Below are 19,755 nucleotides of genomic sequence, written 5' to 3'. Positions count from 1 at the left end.
AGATGATAAAGTTATGTTATTATAATATTTATCCTTTATAAAACATAGATATCCTTTATAAGACAAGTTTTAATTATCTTTTATTACACGTAGGTACAGGTTAATTAACTTATACTCCAGAGTTCGATATTTCAGATGTTTAAAAAGATACAGAAAAGTGGTAATGGAGGTACACAAAATTTGTACGTATATATACCTACTGAACTAAACACAAAAACAAAATAAATAATGACAAAGTCAACTTTATTTATATTGAATGAGCTAGCTGGCTATCGAATATGAGTGTAGTGAGGGCACACAATATTGCACAACATTTAAAATGACATTTTTGTAATATTCACACATAAAATTATCTTGGTATTGTTTATAATAATGATAACATTGTATATTTTAATAATGATAACATGATTTAACAAAGAAAAATATGTTATTTTGGAAGATGCTAAATTGATTTCCTCCGAAACAGTTCTTATTGCAAATTGAATGGCAGGCTGAGGCTAGTTTCTTACTTAACAAATCGATATGAAAAAACCATTTAAGGTTTTATGACTAATAATTAATAAAAATAAAGATTTAGACTTACGTCGTTGACCTAGAAGTAGTAAGAAGCTGCTCAACATACTTTTTGGACTCTCTGTGTTCGCCTCCTTGTACGCGTTTCTTTTGGTTGGTTAAAAGGGTAGCCGATGTTGATTTAGGCAAATAAAGACTAGGTACTGCCTCAGGTTTGAGTTTTAGACCCTTTTTAGAAATGTAATTTAAAAGTTCCTGTTGTAGATTTCTTTGGTAATCTTCAGTTTTAAAATGTGTATAACAAATTCTTGCAGTATTACAATTAAAATTATCCTATCTACAACAAGATATAATGCACAGTTTTCTGGTCACGCTATCTTTAGGAAATGTATGAAACCTAAAGATTTTATCTTCATTGTCACTATTGCAACAAGCAATTGCACAGCGTACTTTGTAAAAGGTACAAAACCAGATATACAATGGCAAATAAAAACTTTCAGTTTTACAAAAAAATACTATACAGTATAAATAAATAGTAACTAAACACCATTTGTATAAAGACACATATATAAGCATATATCTAAATTATTTTTCTATTATAAAATAGATGACTCAGTCAGTATTGAGATACTTTAAAATATATTTATTATCTCATAACTTGCAATTTGCAATAGTCACCATTGATAACCGATATTATTGTTGAACTTTTGTTTTTATACAAGCTTTCTGTCTTGCCGGTGTAAAGTCGTCTGAAGTCGATATTTATTGTGTTTTGCGTTTGAACTAATTTGTGTCTTATTTTCATATTATTATATTGTTTGATAAGTAAATTTTGCATATAATAATCGGTAGGTTATAGTAATGTGTATATTTTTTATTTTACTAAATTTCATTATAACTCATCTAAAATACCATATTGAATTGTAAAACAGATTTTTCTCTATTGTACTCTATTTTGTTTTTATTTCAGTAAAACTGCTTGGAAGTGAGTGACAGTGAATCAGAATAAGTAAATCTACTACTATTTACCTATTCACAGTATTTCCTCTGCAGAAAATTTTTAAATTATAAGGGATTTGCATACAAAAAGAGTACTTATATTATTAGTATATGTATGAAAACAAAAATAAATATTTCGCCTGAATCTCTAGGAGAAGTAAAGGTTTTACGCTACTGAAAATATATTTTTTATTCAATTATAACCAAAACAAAACATTTAAAAAAAAATTAGATCACTTTTTAACCATAATTTCAAAATTAATGTGTACGTTAAGCTGTAATAATAGGTTCGAGGTGGTTCAGGCGATCTTAACTACGTCACACTCCTGGGCCAGCTGTCAAATGTCATGCGCAATATCATACCTTGTGTATTCATTGTACCATGGAAACGAATTGATCGGGAGTAGTAAATCGATGTGAAGGACCGCTATTTTGTGACAGTACCCGTGAGGATGCTATCTTGTGGCGCTAGTTACGTGACGCTCGCCAAAGCATTTTACTATAAAGAAAAAAGTAATACAACGCCAAAATAGGAGCTTACGTTAACGTAAACTGTATGTATGTACCTAACCAACTTAAGCTAACATAATAACGTTTTCATAAATCCGAAGAATTTTTCATAAAGAAATGTCGGCAATATTACATGTTTGATTAATACTCACGATCCAAACGTTTTATACGCCTGTTCCTATAAATAAAAATACATAAAATAGCCGGATATAGACGCAGAATTCGCCGTAAATCTTGAATTTGTAATTTGTAGAATATTTGCATATCTCGATCCAAATTCTGTGCCTGAATTTTTGATTCGCATAAAGGGAGGAATCCCTAAAAGATTAATTCGACAGATGATGTCGCAACGCAAAGCGGAAACTCGAACATATCGCGAACACTTCAATCATTTCTACCTACAAATATGTACCTATGTATGGAAGCAATACACAAATATCTACCTATACAGGAAAAATAAAAATATTCTTTAAAAACTCAATATAACATTCTATAGCGGAATTTTTTTTAATAGAAAATAAAGAAAAATTTAGCTTATTTATCATTATATGCAAATAATTGGTCATTTTAATTTTTATTCTACATATTTATGTAACATAAATATCTCCTTTTGTAAAGAAACTCATCTCATCTCTTCATCATCCTCATAGATTTGGGATTATGTGTGTGATAATCTTATTTTTTAGAGGTGGATTATTCCCTTCTGTTTATTATAATTTGCTATGTCATTATGTTTTCGCCGCTGTGGTGACCTGCTTCCATTTTTTTTTTGCTGTCTGCATTTAGCTTTCCAATCTATAACCTTCGTGTCTTTTATGTCGTCTTCCAAGTCATATATCCATTTTTTTCTTGATGTTTCTTGTCTTCTCGGTTATAGTAAAGTCCAATTGCTTATTCTCCGCAGCATAGCTTGATGTGATCTTCTTTGTACCCTTTATTTCGTTTTTTATTTCCATGTTAGTTTTCTCACCAAGTCGTTTTTCACCTTCTCTTGTTATGTTGTTCTCTTTATTTTGTTACTTTGTCTATCTCCATTGTCACGTCCTTTATTCCATACAGTCTTACAATGGAGTCGCTTGTTCTAAATCCTGTCTATCCATTAAAGACTCCCGACGGAAACATTCAGTCTTTTTAAACAAAAAAATTTCTATCGCAGCTTTTGATACTTTTGACGAAAAGCTGAGTGCATCGTATGCTACGAAGTTTTGTCAAATGAGTCGATGAAATCTGCCAAACTTCGACGTCATTTAGAAACAAAACATAAAGACCTTCGTAAGAAATCTCAATCATTTTTCAAAATCAAAGCCTCAGAATTAAATCGAAGCAAAAAACAATAATTAAGATCGCTACTGGGCCAATAACGAAAATGCTGTATTTTCGTCTTACCAAGTATCCTTACTAGTTACAAAAAATTATGGTTTCCGCTATGTTGGAAGAAAAAGCTTCAAAATAATTAGACGGTATATCGTTATCCAACAGTACAGTGAAGAATACAATTGTTGATATGTATTAAATGGTAGTTGATTTTAAATGTTACAGTGAGCGGATTTTTTCGTTACGAATACAACGAAGGCAAAATTGAGGATTTTCTGTTCTGCCAGATTGCCCTCCGTATTGCTTAAGGATTTGAAGCATTGAACGACTTTATTTATGTTCACTCATGAAATATCGTGGGATAAATGTGTCCAGGTTATGACCGGTACACGAACAGGACTTCAGACGTGCGTGAAGAAGATGAATCCATCTATTATCTGGCGTCATTGTTGCATTCATAGAGAAGCTATTTAGCTACTAAAATATGCGTGATAAATTGAAAACAGTGTTGTTAGACGAGATAGTGTAGGCCGTGAATTTCATTAAAGCCAGGCCTGTAAATTTCCGTATTTTCGGTGTGATATATGAAGACATGAGAATCTTTACAATCAGTTGTTATTCGCGTGTTTTCAAGCTGAGAAATGAGATCAAAATGTTTTTTTAAGAATTTAGCAAGCAGTGGAAATAAACATGAAGTTAATTTGAATAACTTTGAGTGGCTAACAATGGTAGCATATTTAGCTGATATCTTCAGTGTCCTTAACGAGCTGAACTTAATTCTACCAGGAAGAGATTACATCTTTCATGTTGAAGATATAATAGAAACTATGATAAAGAAACTTGACCTTTGGACCAATGGTACAATTAAAAAAAACTATTATCTTTTATCTACACCGGTAGCGTTTTTGAAATCTTCTGGTGTGGAAATGTTGCCAACGTAAGCAAAAGAAGAACTGACTAAACACCTTCGAGGTTTGCGGTCTTCTTTTTGGGATTATTTTCCAGAGTCCGACGAAACAAAAACTGAATAGCTCACCCTTTTAACGCAGATGTTTCAGATATCATCGGCTTGACAATGATACAGGTACGATAGGGTACAAGTTTTTGGGTGAATATAAAGACAGTTTATAACGAAATATCAGAAGAAGCACTGAAAATACAAAAATAGTCACAGACAAGCAGGCCTTCAAAATTTGCAAATCTAAGAATGCTTTTCATTCTCATATTAACTTCATTAAGAAGAATACTTTAGAACCATCGATAATTCTAGATCCTTTGACCCCACCAAGAGTTAGATTAACCAATGACAGTCGTTATCTTCTAGCAAGATTAAGGGAATTGGATATCTTGAAAGCCGTTAAGCCAACACAAGCGTTAAACTCTTTTTGGCTTTCGAAGGATTTCTCATTAAGATTGAAGATCTACGAAAAATCCTTCTACAATTTAACATTGCTTATGGAATTGGTCCAACTGAGGTGCTTGCTGCACTTGCTGCTTTTAGGTCCTTTCTTACTTCGGAAAGAACTATTCACCTGCAAAAATCAAGAGAAAGTCACCGAAACTACTATTCCGTTGCCTCTCCAAAACGAAATTTTAAAATAATACGACGTGTTCTATGGGGCTACAAACTTCAAATTAATTTGGTGATGACAACTGTAGCATGGTTGTGATTAATATTCGTTAAGATATAAAACAGATATAAAACAAGTGAATTTTTTGTTTCTAGAGGAATTAGGATTTCTCCCGATAGTTGCGGTTATCGAGCACTGACTTGAAGTCAACGAGCTTTTTTTTGTAGAAAAATTAACAATTGCTAGGTATGATCGTCCAAGTTCAGCTTCAGGTGACACCCTAATTCTTTCTACAAATAATGATTTCTCTCCTGTAACAAAATATGATTTTCTGTTAAATGAATTCTTTTTTGAGTTTTTATTGGTTTATAACAAGAATCTATACATTCTTTGCATTTATAGATCACATGATTATTCAACGGAACTATTTTTTCAGAACCTGTTATATTTGTTACACGACCTGCTAAATAAAAGCAGAAAGATTCTATGCAGTGACTTGAATATTAATTATGCTGTTGCTTGTGCTGCCCAATTATCCTTGGTCAATATATTTGAATCGTATGGTTTCACAATGCACGTTAATTCTTCTACAAGAATTACTAAAACAACATCTACCATAATTGATTATATTGTCTCAGATTTCTCACCCCTTGATGTACGTTCTACAATTATTAATGAATCTGATCATGAAGCAGTATATACCAAGTTTAATACTCTTAAAAAACAATTCTCACAAAACCCAACGTTTAGGTAGGATTTTTTTCGCTCAGAACATTCATAATTTCCAAAATTTGTGCTTGACTTCTGGCTGGTACTTTCCCTCTGTAGACGTGGACTATAATTTCAGTGATTTTTTAGATAGGCTTGTCTGTATTTTCAATAAGGTATTTCCTTAGGTATCCGCATATCAGCCAAGAATATGCATTCACTACTGTACATCACGAAATTTACTACCAACGTCTTTGTCACTGAATATATCTCCAAGTACAGAGAAACCTATCTAAAACTTATCAAAACAGCTAAAAAAATGTACTATCAAAATCGTCTGGGAAACTCAAAAATGTTGCAAGAGAAACTTGGTCCATAATAAAAGATCTTCGAAATAAAACTAACATAGCTCAAACATTTTCTCTTCTAAACCCTGAAAATCTAAATGAATACTGCGTTAATGTGAGTAAAAATATAACATCAACTATTTTGTCACAACAAGATCCTATTTCCTATCTCCTTAATTCAAAAAATGTATCGAATTCATTCTTTATAAGACCAGTTGATAAATCTAAACTAATCCAAATAATCAGTAGTATGAAAAGCAAATCTTCCGGTAGTACTGATAAACTATCCATAAAATTTTTTTTTAAATCTCCCAACAAATGCCTATTCCTTTGAATTGCTGTCAATCTTAGTTGACGAATAGGAAACAACTAGTTAAAGCAAATTATGCTAACTCAAGTCACAAAAGCATTCAATACTGGGTACTCTACTTTTCCTTATCTTTATAAATGACATCACTAACTTAAAAATTGACGGAAAAATTTTTCTTTTTGCTGATGATACCAGAATTATCTGGAGGAGCTCTAATATTGCAACTCTTCATGCAACTATAACTTCTGATCTACTTGAAATAAAAACATGGTTTGACTCTAATTTACTCTCTGTTAACGTGGATAAGACAGTAGCATTATCTATAAAGGAGCTTTTCAACCCTTGCTTTTTAATAACAGCCGGATCAGTATCGTTGACTCTGTAAAATTTCTTGGTATTTTTATAGACAGCAACCTTAAATTGTCCCTTCATATCGATTTGTTAAGTAAGAAACTAGCCTCAGCCTGCTATGCAATAAGATTTGTTTCGAAGGAAATGAATTTAGCATCTTCCAAAATAACATACTTTTCTTTGTTCGAGTCTCATCTTCGATATGACCTTCCTTTTTGGGGTTCTAGTATAGTTGCCCAATCTGATGTTATTTTTAAATTAAAAAAAAATAAGGTAACTTTTGGCCTCAGTAGATTAACACATTGCAGAAGCTGCTTCAAAAATCACGTGGTTTTAACTATTTCCTTTTTATATATTTTGGAAACTGTTTGCTTAATTCTTAAACACCTACATGGTTTTCCAGCAAGACCTAATTATGACTACTCCACCAGAAATTCAACCTTTGATGTGTATTTACCGATCCCGTCCACTGAAGCAGTAAAGAATCTATTTTATATTCGGCAAAAAAATTATACAACCATCTCTCTTTGCAACCTAAATCTACAACTTCTTTCCTTACAAGTTCCGTAAATTGACATAAGCCTATCTATCTGAAAGACCATATTGTTCAGTGGAAGAGTTTCTTACCGAATAACTAAGAAATTACAGTACTTAGGTATAAACAACTAATATATATATATATATATATATATATATATATATATATATATATATATATATATATATATATATATATTTGGGAATCACATGCAGCAACTTAAGATATTTAGTTCGTAAGGTCTTATTATTCAATTTGCAATTTAGTTGAATTTTACAATTGATTGTATATTTTATTAACTTTTATTTTGTGATTTGGACGATTTATGTAATTTTAGTAAATTGTAATTGTTGTTGTGACTTTTGTAACTTTTTGTAAGCTTTGTCGATAAAATTGTACAATTTTCAGTGACAATAAAGCATGTTTCTATTCTATTCTATTCTTGAAACATTTACTGCTTTTCTCATCCACATACCTCTGTGAAAAGGGATTTTCTGCTCATGTATATCTTAAAAATTACAAAAACAAACTACAATTGGTAGTAAAAACAACTAAGTAAAAAATCAACCCAAGTATAACAAATCTAGTACCCAAAAAACAGCACCAACCTTCTGTTTAAAACTATATTGTTAATTTTCATAAAAACGTTTTTTTTTTTCAGTAACTTCTTAAAACTTAAATCAATTGTTCTAAATTTATTCCTGTGCTCTTTATTAAGGAGGTCCTTAAAATTGTGTTTAATTTTCTATGGGTAAAAAAGGATAAAAACGCTGATGTAGACGATATTTCAATAACCCATCAAATAGATACCCTTCATTTATTTTATTTAAATTATTATTCTTATCAGAAAATAATTGATATTTTTTATTTCTTTATGAAAAATCTCATTATAGAAAATTTTTCCATCAGAGAAAAATAAAAAACACTTACGTCAACATTGAAGTCGGCGAACGTCACGGTGAAAGCCCTAAAGGGCGGCGATTCTTTGGGAACGTATCTATAAAATTCCTCGTCGTTCCAATACCATTTGATGGAGTATAAAGCGACTTCCTCGAGATTGTATTCGCAGGCCAAAGTCACCGTGTCACCAGATAGTGCAGCTTCCGGCACGGTGATTCTCATCTCCTTTAGTGTCCAACATCCTGGAAGGAAAAAAGTATAAGAATGGATTTATTTTTCCAGTAAATCAGGTGTATAAGAAAGGTTTTGGCGCAAATTTAAGTTTGGATAAAATAATATTGTCTTTCCAGCAAATGCTGAGTACAATAATAGTAGGTAAATTTCTCGAATTGGCTACTATTTTGGATTAGGGAAGAAATCTTTGATTTAACCGCAATTTTATTATGATGAACTTTTTTTAAAGTTTTTTCATCATTTGGAATAATATAGTTAGTACATCAGTTACTAGATTTTGAATCTGTTTTTGTTTTTTATATGAAAAAAATGCTGGTCAATCGTTGTACCAGAGTTCAATCAAGGAATAATTTTTATGCTATAGATAAAGTCACGTTGAGATGGCAGTGTACGGATATAGGATAACAGCGTTGCCAATTCTACTGCCATTGTAAGTTTTGCTACTTTTGTAAAATAAGCAGGGCCAAACTCTCGGTAAACTAAGATATGTTTAGGTAAGCTAAAGTTGTTAATAGAAAATTCGTGAATGAAATAAATGGTAATAATTCCTAAAATGCTTTTATACATAATACCGCAGTTAATAGGGAAAAAAAAATGAAAAATATTCTACAGGTTTTTTAATGTTCTAAACGGTAGATAAGGGATAACTGATGATAATTCCTTAAAGAATTACAGCCAATTTTGCTTTGTTTATTTTTTAAAGAAAGATGAAGTTTGGAAAAAATCATTTTTTTGCCTATTTTGTTCCTCGTGCATTTTAGGGAAAAATGTTTCAAATAAATGTTGCAGATCTTAAACAGTTTTTTAATTTTTTAGTTTGTAAATTAAAATACATAAACAAATGACTGAGATAATTGCAAAAAACCCCTAATTGAGGCCCCTAGAACACAAGGGTGTAAGTGCAGTTGCTTATCACTTAGCAACTGATATCTAACAACAGGCACGTACTTTTGGCTTCAAACTTTCTACATTAACAACAATAACACCATCAAAAATTACATGTCATTGAAAACATGCTGAAAACTGAAAAAGTGCTACCTAGGTTTTAAATTTATATCGAACTTTGAACAAAGATTTTTCAAAACTTTGTTTTTGGCACTTACACCCCTTGTGTTCTAGGGGCCTCAATTGTGCACTAATTTATTAAATGTTCATAACTTTATTTTTTGCATAATGATGTCTAATATAACTACTTGAAATTATGTCGATTAATGAGTTATTTAAGTGTGCTACATTTCAACCAGATCAACTAAATATTTTATTACCTTTACTGAGAAAAGAATACCCCCGAAAAACAATTTTCAATCATCTTCATTTTCATAATCTAGTTCATCTTCAGAGTCATCGTTTAATGAAATTCTAATAGGTTCAATGTCATCTTGAATGTTGTCTACTGTCCAAAAATTATTCTCCAATTTTATAACATGGTTGACGTAATTTTTCCAATGTCCATTGTTCTGTACTTTATCATAACCTTCATAAATCAATGTTTTAACGTCGTTTTGTTTGAAACTTGAATTCTTAGAGGAAACGTACCGTTTCACTTCACTCCACACCATTTCTATTGGGTTCAGTTCACAGTGGTAAGGCGGAAGTCTTAAGATATGTACATCTACGCGGCATTGTTCGTCACTGTGATTCCTGTATTTTTCACCAATACAATCAATTTTGTATTTGTCATAAATATTTTTAAATACATTAGCAGTTTCCAGAAGTTCATTTTTTAAGTAATCTTCTTCAAAATAAATGTCCTTTTCATAGAGCCACTCCTTAATTTGACGTTTCACCCAATATTGTTTGGGAAAATTTAATTTCCTAGAGTGATAAGATGCATTGTCCAAGATAATGACATTCTTTTTATTTTTTGGGAGATTCGGTATTAACATCTCTTCAAACCATTTTTCAAATAGATCTCCGTCCATCTCTTCATGGTAATCTTCAGCACCTTTTTTGGCAAGAAAAGTGATGTCAGCACCTTCAACAAATCCGTCTTTGTTTCCTGCATGGACTAAAACAAATCTTGGTCCTTTTCCGGTCGGAGTTTTTAAACCTGTGGTAAGTCCATTTACGAAAGCCTGTCGGCTATTTTTTATTGTTGTATCTTGCCATACTTGCCCATTGGTTATTCCAGTATTAACCCATGATTCGTCCATATAAATGATATTGGCTCCTTCGTTCCTCAGTTTCTTTATTTCCCGGAGATAGTGACGCCTCCAAGCGACTATTTCTTGTTTTTCTATTAATATTGAATTTCTACCTTGTTTGCCATATATAAAACCCATGTCGTGCAATAGTCTTCTCAACGTACTCTTGGAAAAATTTGGAAGATGCTCCATTTGCTTAATTTTTTCTAGTACTACGTCAAGGGTTGGAGGAATATTGTCCATAAAAAAACCGTGCACTACTTGTCTTATTCTAGACCGAGTTGCTTCATCATATCTATTCTCACGACTATTCAAATAACCGGTTCTTTTTTTTCTTATAGGAGTTACGAGTGGACCATTTTTACTTTCACTTCTATATCGGAATATCGTTCGCTCAGAGACTCCAGTCATAGCAGAAACTTCCCGCACTATTGTTGATACACTTTTATTATTATTACTGTTTGATAAATAGTTAAAAACATTTAACACTATTTTTTTGCATTCACTATTTAACAAATTACCGTTTTTGAATTTTATTACACTCGCGGCCATTTTGACACTGACACGACACAAACGTCTGATATCAACTGAAAATTCTTTTAATGACTCTCAAGTATTTACCTGAATTTATAATTGCTGGCATTAGACAATAATTTTGAATTTATAAATAGGTATATTTTTTTAATTCTAAATTATTTTTTAATGTCTGTAACTGTAAATGCAGGTAGAGAAAGTGTGTCATTAAAAGGACATTAAGACCAAAAACGGATTATACAAATAATTATTTCATTTCCACGAATTGTAAACAATTTTGAACAGAAGATATAATTCCGAAAAGACCAGATTTCCGAAATATAACTTTCTATTTTTAAAATACCAACAGAAAAATTATATAATTAAAAAAATGTAGTATTTTTCCGTTTCACATTCATAAATATTTCCGAAATTATAATTCTTTTATAGGAGCCGGCCTATAACGTACGATTGTAGGTACGATTAAAAACTGACAACAATGTAGTTATTTCTGGCATATAGAAAGTACAGGCCTATCTCTGGAACGCTGCCATCTGAATGTGAATTTATCTATAGTTTCTCTGGTACATAAGGTGTACCAAATAATAAAAAGTGTATCAGTAATAGGTATAGGACTTTAAATAATACAAAAATACTGCACAATATTGTAATAAACAAACAAAAACATAATAATAAAAATAATAGTTAAGGAACTTGAATGATATAGATTTAAACAATCCAAGCACAAAGCCGCACAGTCTACGCACTCTATATCACTGCGTTTCTGTAATCCCGTTTTTGAGCACTACTGGCATCGTCTTCGCGTGGTTTTCTACGGCAAATGATCAACAATTTAAAAATACTTCTTGTTCAATGGCCTTAGATTTTTTTTCTCGCAGAAAAATCTTTTATAAGAATGGTAGCCAATTTGGATCTATATTCAAGGTGAGATATTGCTTTTTTTCTACTGTTACTTTGCCTAAGGGATTCTTTATAAAGTATGTAAGAATTTACTATGGATGCATCAGAAAGGTAATAAAATAACGTCATCCATTATCGACGACTTTTCCAAGCTACTGAGTATGTCTGCATTCGTTGGTAAACCGATCAACACCGCGATTATACATATTGGAATCTACTTGCAATAACAATACTCGTAATATAAACAGGTTCCCTTGTTTTCCTGTTTATCGAAACTATATGAAGAAATATAGACAGTTACAAAAAAGAACAGAAATATGGACCAGTTTTGTCCTGGTATAATACTAAAGTATAAGTTACAAATAAAAGAGGACAAATAATTATTTTCCAAGACTTATTATTCGAGAAAACGTAGAAGGCCTAAGATCGCGAGGAAGATTCACAACAATAGATAGATAGATCGATCAAATTACAGGAACATGCAAAAGATCTATGCATGAGTTTAAAGAAATGACCAGAGACAGATATCTTTGGAGACGGACAATCACGACATTCCTCCTCCTCAGTACTAATCCCATTTGGGATATGGTGACACCATCAGGCCTTTACAGTTTTTTCACGATTTCTCTCCATCCTTCTCTGTCCTGGGCTAGTTGTTTGGCTTCATGTAACCCTTGGTTAATCAGTATTTTTGTTTGATCTACCCAACGGCTTGGAGATCTTCCCCTAGGTCTCTTTCCTTCAACTCTACCCTCGACTATCAGTTTTTCCACCGTACCTGTTCTTCTAGCAATGTGTCCAAAATACTGCAAATATCTCTGTTGTATTTGTTTGATCAATCTATCATTTACTTTAAGTTGTTCTAATATCGATACGTTAGTGCGATGATCAATCCAGGATATTCTCGACATGCGGCAGTATACCTACATTTCAAAAGCGTCCACTTTATTTTTATCCGCTTTCTTTAAGGTCCACGTTTCGGATGCATATGTCGCTGTGGAAAAAATGAGCGCCCTTACTAGCCTTAGTTTTGTGTGTATTGTTATGCTAGAATTTATCCAAATTGCTACCAGTTTCATCATAGCTGTTCTAGCAATGGTCAACCTTCTACGTATCTCTCTGCCACATCCTCCTTCATTTGTTATTAGGGACCCCAGGTATATGAAACTATTTACTACTTCAAAGCCCCCAATTTCTTTAATGTGTTGAAGATTATTCCGAGCTCTGTCTACTATCATGATCTTTGTCTTACTCCTATTTAGCTGTAGTCCATATGTTTTGCTTTTTTCCTCCAGACGTCTCATTATGTCTTCCATTTCTTCTTGATTTGCCGCGATTATTAAAGTGTCATCTGCATATCTCAAGTTATTGATTTTTTGACCTCCTACTGATATTCCGCCCTTCCATCCGTCTAGTACCTTTCGCATAATGTGTTCGCTGTAGATATTAAACAGAGTTGGCGAGATTATGCATCCCTGCCTGACACCTGCCTCTGTTCTGAAATGATCGGAATGGGTATTGTTTATTTTTACTGTGCACTTATTATTTTATATTATTATCACGACATTACGATGACCAAAACATTCCCTCTAGGGGGTCAAGATTGAAGAGAGAAGTCGCAAAGAAAACGATTGCTATATGATTTCATAAGCTGGTAAAATTCCTCCGCACAGTTAGGATTAATATTATAAGAAAAAATAATATTAAACTCACCGGGTTTCCAGGTTGAACCTGGAGCCAGGTCGAATTTGTGTATACCGAGCTTTCGACATCATCTTTGAAGTTTTCATCAGGCCTTACAGGCTGTCAGTCTCTTGAGTACCCAATTCAGTTCGTTTGTACATTTTTCTGTACTGCTTGGGATAGGAGATGGTCCATTTATGCTGTCGATGGGAACGTGGTTCACTGACGTGGCGTTTGGGCAGAGGTTAGAGGTTAGAGGGTAGAGGAAGAATCTTGATAATGGGAGCTGGTTTGGTTGACTAAGCGAACTATGTTTTATTATTGTTGTGTAGAGGTCTAAATATTGAACGTCTTTTTTTTTATTGACAGAATTAATACATTTTTCGATCTCTATGGTGTCTCGGATAATTCTTAGTTTATAGAAACGGATGGAGGCTATAGTAATGGAACTTTTAAAATCAATTTTGTGACCTGTATGGAAATGATGTTAGCATAAAGCTGAAAATCATAATTAGGAACGGAAATAGAATGTTCATAGATCTTATTTTGGATTCTTCAATTGGTTCTTCTATGTAAGATCGTGGACGGTCGGCACAAGGAATTTCATAAAATCCGTGTTGTTCATTAGTAGTGTTATTTTTGATGAATCGGACAAGAGATAAAAGTTTTTGTTGGGGGGGGGGGGGGGGAAATTGTATCCATTTTCTTTGATAAATTTTCTTCATTTTGTCACTGAAACCTCTAAAATAAGAAGGAAGAAAAGCTTTCGTATAATGAGAGTCTGCTACTTTGGATTTGGATGCTCCTATTGGTATGATGTTTATTTTACAGCGTTCAGTAGATCTACTTGAATAATCGCAAATACGTATTAGTCTGAAAACAAGGATATAATTGACTGAATTAGTTTTTAAGGGAGGGTGATGAGAGTTGTCATGCAAGTAGCGGGTGGTATAGGTGAGTAATGTAACCTTAAGATTGATTTTTCTTTGTGAGAATATCGAGTAACAGAAAGCATCCTTGCCGTGGGGTAAAATGAGAATTATCTATATCGTAGCATATATCGTATTATCGTTTATTTTCAAAACGCATCAAACTTTTTCAGTAATTAAGTACTCTTGGTTTATAATATTGTGACATATGCTAATATCTTAACATAGCAGCATATAGCAGGCAATTTCTGTCCGTGTTTGAAATAATCCCAACCAAGCAGGCAAAGTAAATATTTTTAATTTTTTTTTAAATAGTTTTTAAGTCAATTCGTATAAATAAGTAAGTTTTGATTATTCTTTTGTAAAAATTATACCCGGCAAAGGGCACAGATAACATAGTGTCTTTGTCAGGTGGTTAATCATCCATAATAGGAAATACTCTCACGTTGTTGTTCGCTCTTTTGTCATAAAAAACGCAACAATACAAACTTAACGAACATTCTGCGCTGAATAGCTTTTCGTTTTTCAAAACAATAGAAGTGACTCCAATAGATTTTTGTGATTGGCTTTTTGTGCATTAAAATTTCCAGCTTTTTTTGTGGAACAGTTTTTCAATAGATTGTACGAACGCAACTGGACAAACAAGTTTTCGCTGATATACAAAGCGAGTTGTTTGTTATTGATTGCGTAAACTATTAGAATAATTTTTAATTTACTTGCAAATTGTGCCTAAAAAATAGTTAATGAACTTATTAAAATACATTTTATATGGTTTGGATTGTGTTACTGTTGTTTCCATGGTTAAATGTTTGATATTTTATAGTGACATAAAATATTTAATTGCCAACATTATTTAATTAAAAAGGTCCAATTAAAATTCTTGCTTTTCTTTATTTAATAGCCCATTATACTCACTCGAAACGTTATTAGAGTCTAGTTATATATATATATATATATATATATATATATATATATATATATATATATATATATATATATATATATATATATATATATATATATATATATATTAATATATAAATTAATTATATATTAATTTATATATTAATATTAATTAATTACAATCTCAGGCTATTTAACTTGTACTATCTACCTTTGATCGTGGATTCAAAATATTTTCCAATTGGCATCCTAATTGGGATAGGTAATATGACCTGAATAAAATACATAGAATTTCAACTGAACTATATGTGAGATGTCCTTTATTTTAATGAAATTTTATATAACAATCAATCCTGTAATATTTGCAATATACTAACTTTAAATATATTGAGAAGTTGTTTTCTATCATGGACCCAAATGTTATTTTACATTGATTTTTAATATGTGTTCTAACTAAGCTCTTTTTATAATTCTTTTTTTTTTAATGATCGCAAAATTAACTGTCTCTATTATTTATTCAATTTATTTAATTAATAAATGAAAACCACACTCCTGCTCTAATGAAAATTGACTGACCTTTCTTTCTCTGCCGTTGCAATTCTATGGCCACACCACAAAAAAAATCATTTCTCTGCTTCTGCTCCTATTGTGGTCCAGATGACGTACACCTTTCTCCTATCTGTCCTTGTATCTGCAACCCAACAACTCGTGTTAGTCTATGCAGCCTCCTCTTGAGCCAATCTCCGCGCCTGTTTATAACTCCAAATGTTTCCGGCTTCGTCTGATATTAATATTCTTATACCCTTTGGTTTTTCTATCTCTCTGTACCCCGTTCCTCACACTGGTCAGCTTTTACACAGCAAATAAACACACCCGGTAAATTACGTCTTCGGGACTTCAAACAAACACAAATCACAAAGCTCCTTCCTTCTTGGACGACGAAAACTGACTAACTAACTTTTTTCCTCTCTCCTATCTCATAGCCAAAACCACCACCTCCTTGCATTCAAAAATTGACCAATAAAAATCATCCACCTCTGTGACGTATTTCGTTACCAACCAACTCTCTCTATAAAACGTCATTCGGGTAATTCCAGAAAACAACATTCTTTAATTATTCTAACTAAATCTATCTGCTTTACAAATATTTCTTACTAATAGCTACAAACGATACCTGTTTCTCAATTCAATGTCTTTTGTTAATAAACTTTTACCGATATAATCCTTCGGGGAGAAAAACCACCGCAAATCCCGGTCTATTGTTTAAACACTTTCTATATACACTTTTATTCCGGGTAAATCCATTCCACAATAACCGACTTATTTAAATTTCTTCGATAATATTTGAAAGTCTTGTCTCTGAGGCCTAATAAACAATTCTTCGAACAACTTAAAATACATATTTTGTCTTATACAGGATGTTTGAAAATTTATATGCCCGTGTCTATATGAAATATCAATAATTTTAATTTTTATTTAAGTAATAAAATTTGTATATCGGTTTTTCATTGCTTATGGACATTCAAAAGTACAAAAATATAATATATATATATATATATATATATATATATATATATATATATATATATATATATATAGTTATATATATATATATATATATATATATATATATATATATATTTATAGTTTGAGTTTAGTTCTTGAACCGTAATATATATTTTTTAGTGGATTTTTTAGGGCATAGGTTAATAAAACAATTGTTTTGATACTAAGACATTTTTATATTTTTTTTCTACGTTTTGGCAGGAAATCCATGCCTTTTTCAAGAAGTAATATGAACTAAAAAAACATTTTATCAAAGACATAATACGGTTTAAAAGTAAAACTTTTGACTTACCAAGCATGTAAAAATGGGGTGCTAACAAGTATACATAAACGTTACAATTAAAATAATATTAAAAGCATAGGACAGACCCACTAAGTCACTACATGTAAAATGTATTTTAAATTTAATATTTAAGACAGGGATTAAACAGGGACTCAGGGAATCACCCTGTCTTATCCCATTGCCAGCTTCAATAGGGTCGGTTAGTTCTTCTTCTACTTTTACTTTTATTGTGTTGTTTTGGTAGATATTTTTAATCGTTGTGATTATTCCTAGAGGTATCTCTCTTGCGTACAGTAAGTGGATAACGTCATTTAATTTGACCCGGTCAAATGCCTTCTTAAGGTCCACGAAACATAGATATGCCAGTTTGTTGTATTCTAATGATTTCTCTTGCACTTGCCTCATTATAAATATAGCGTCGGTGCATGATCTTTCCGACCTGAAACCCTGTTGTTCTTCTGCTAGTGTTATAATTTCATTTAGTTTATTTGTTATCACTTTGGTTGTTAATTTTAGTGTTGTGTTCCGGTTCCGATTTGTCTCCCTTTCGTTTGTTACTTTCCTCTCTCTAAGTGATTCTGTTGCTGTGTTAATTATGGTATTTTTGAGGTTTTCCCAGCTTTCCTAGATGTTATCGTTTTCTAATATTTCATTCCCAGCGATCTTCTCTGATATTTTTTTCCTGTATAAGTATTCCGTGGATTCCGTATTTAGTCTTTCAACTTTTATTTTTGTTTGTGTTGGCGCCGCTCTCTTGGGTGTGAAGTATTTCAGGATGATTCCTATTTTACATAATACTAGACTATGGTCTAACCTAGCAAATTTACAGTTTTTGATGGAAAACATAAACACCCATACCAAAAGGTATGGTCTAAAACTGAACATCAAAAAGACTAAACTCATGATTGTAACAAAGAAGCTATACACCAATGTGAATTTAACCATAAATAATCAGCCAGTTGAAAGAGTTACGTCCTATAATTATTTAGGGGTTTGCTTCACTGATACTAATGACCAGACAAGAGAAATCAAGAGGCGAATAGGGATAGCGAGACAATGGTTTGTCAAAATGAAAAGTTCCTATGCAGCCGGGACATAAACATAAACTTAAGAACGAGAATGTTAAGGTGCTATGTTTTCTCCGTTCTGCTGTACGGCATGGAAGCCTGGACACTGAAAAAGATAAACATCAAAAACATTGAGGCATTCGAGATGTGGTGTTACAGGAGAATGTGGAAAATACCATGGACAGAAAGAGTAACAAATCAAATGTTCTGCTGAAGATGGGGAAAGAATGTGAAGTCATAAAAACCATACAAACGAAAAAACTGGAATATCTGGGCCACATAATGAGAGGAGAAAAGTACTCTCTGCTTAGACTCATAATCCAAGGAAAAATCTCGGGAAAGAGAAATGTGGGACGTATGAGGATTTCCTGGTTGCGAAATTTAAGGGAGTGGTATGGGTGCAGTTCAATACAGTTGTTCAGAGCTGCAGCCAACAAAGTAAAGATTGCTGTGATGGTAGCCAACCTCTGATAGGAGACGGTACTGCAAGAAGAAGAAGACTATGGTCGCTACCTACATCTGCTGAGTTGGGGCATCTTACGTCGATAATTTTCGATGGATGTATATCTCTTTTGGTTATAATATAATCTATCATCTTTGTCCACGGGTGTTATTAAATGTATATTTGTGTTGGTCTTTGCGGTCAAAAAATGTGATGTCCTTTTTTAGTTCGTTATTCGTGCAGAAGTTTATCATCAGTTGTCCATTTTCGTTTTGACGTGACAACGTCTTAAATTAGGTTGTGGCTCAGAGTCATTCATGAAAAAGTGTAACGCCCGCTCACGTCTGTTACAGTGAGTCACCGAACGAGAGAGAGGCCCGCCGGACCGGCGAATGCCTTGCGTCTCTCTCCCACTCAAACATGATCGGTCCGCTGCGCGCGCAGCACTAGAGAATTAGGCGCGTTGAATCGGTGCGTGCTTCCGTGCTTGTGTCTCTGTCTTTCTCGAGCGTTCTTGGCGTTCAAGACACATTACAGCAGAAACACTTCCTTTCATTTCATATTTCTCCTATCATCGTCCTATCCTCAACAAAATCACTCAAATAGAAATTAGTTAAGTTTAAGTTTACATGTACAATGTTTTAGTAAACAAAATATATTTCTATAGTTAAAATTTGTGCAATTCTTATTTTCATTCAATTCCTTGTTCTTATTGTGCAATTTAATAATATTCATATCAATAAATATTCTACCGAGAAAAAGACGTTGTCACGTAAAATCTTCGCCCGTAAAACCGACTTTACAGGCAACCGATTTTTTTTGACATCCCCGTCATATTTTTGCTTAACTCCGGGTATTACTTTAATGCCTATTCGAGAGTTAAAATTCCTTAATATTATCATCTTCTCTCTGACTTGATCTACTACTTGTTGTAATTGATAAAACGCGTCCCTTATGGTTTGAAGCTTGTTATTTTCTAGGTTGTATACTCCGATGATGTTCAGGTCTT

General features: G+C 32.5%; 1 protein-coding gene across 3 annotated transcripts in view; it reads right to left on the bottom strand.

Moving 5' to 3' along the window:
• The window catches only part of LOC140443034 (uncharacterized), a 189,103-nt gene that overhangs the window by 56,725 nt on the left and 112,623 nt on the right, over positions 1 to 19,755 (bottom strand). For all 3 annotated transcript variants that reach the window (XM_072534066.1, XM_072534068.1, XM_072534067.1), the window contains exon 3: positions 8,092 to 8,303. In XM_072534066.1, coding sequence (XP_072390167.1) covers positions 8,092 to 8,303 — 212 coding nt within the window. The remainder of the gene's footprint in view (positions 1 to 8,091; positions 8,304 to 19,755) is intronic.

This window comes from Diabrotica undecimpunctata, chromosome 6 (assembly GCF_040954645.1).
Source record: "Diabrotica undecimpunctata isolate CICGRU chromosome 6, icDiaUnde3, whole genome shotgun sequence".
Lineage (NCBI taxonomy): Eukaryota > Metazoa > Arthropoda > Insecta > Coleoptera > Chrysomelidae > Diabrotica > Diabrotica undecimpunctata.
The sequence above is the reverse complement of the archived record's forward strand: the minus strand, read 5'-3'. Positions and strand labels throughout refer to the sequence as shown.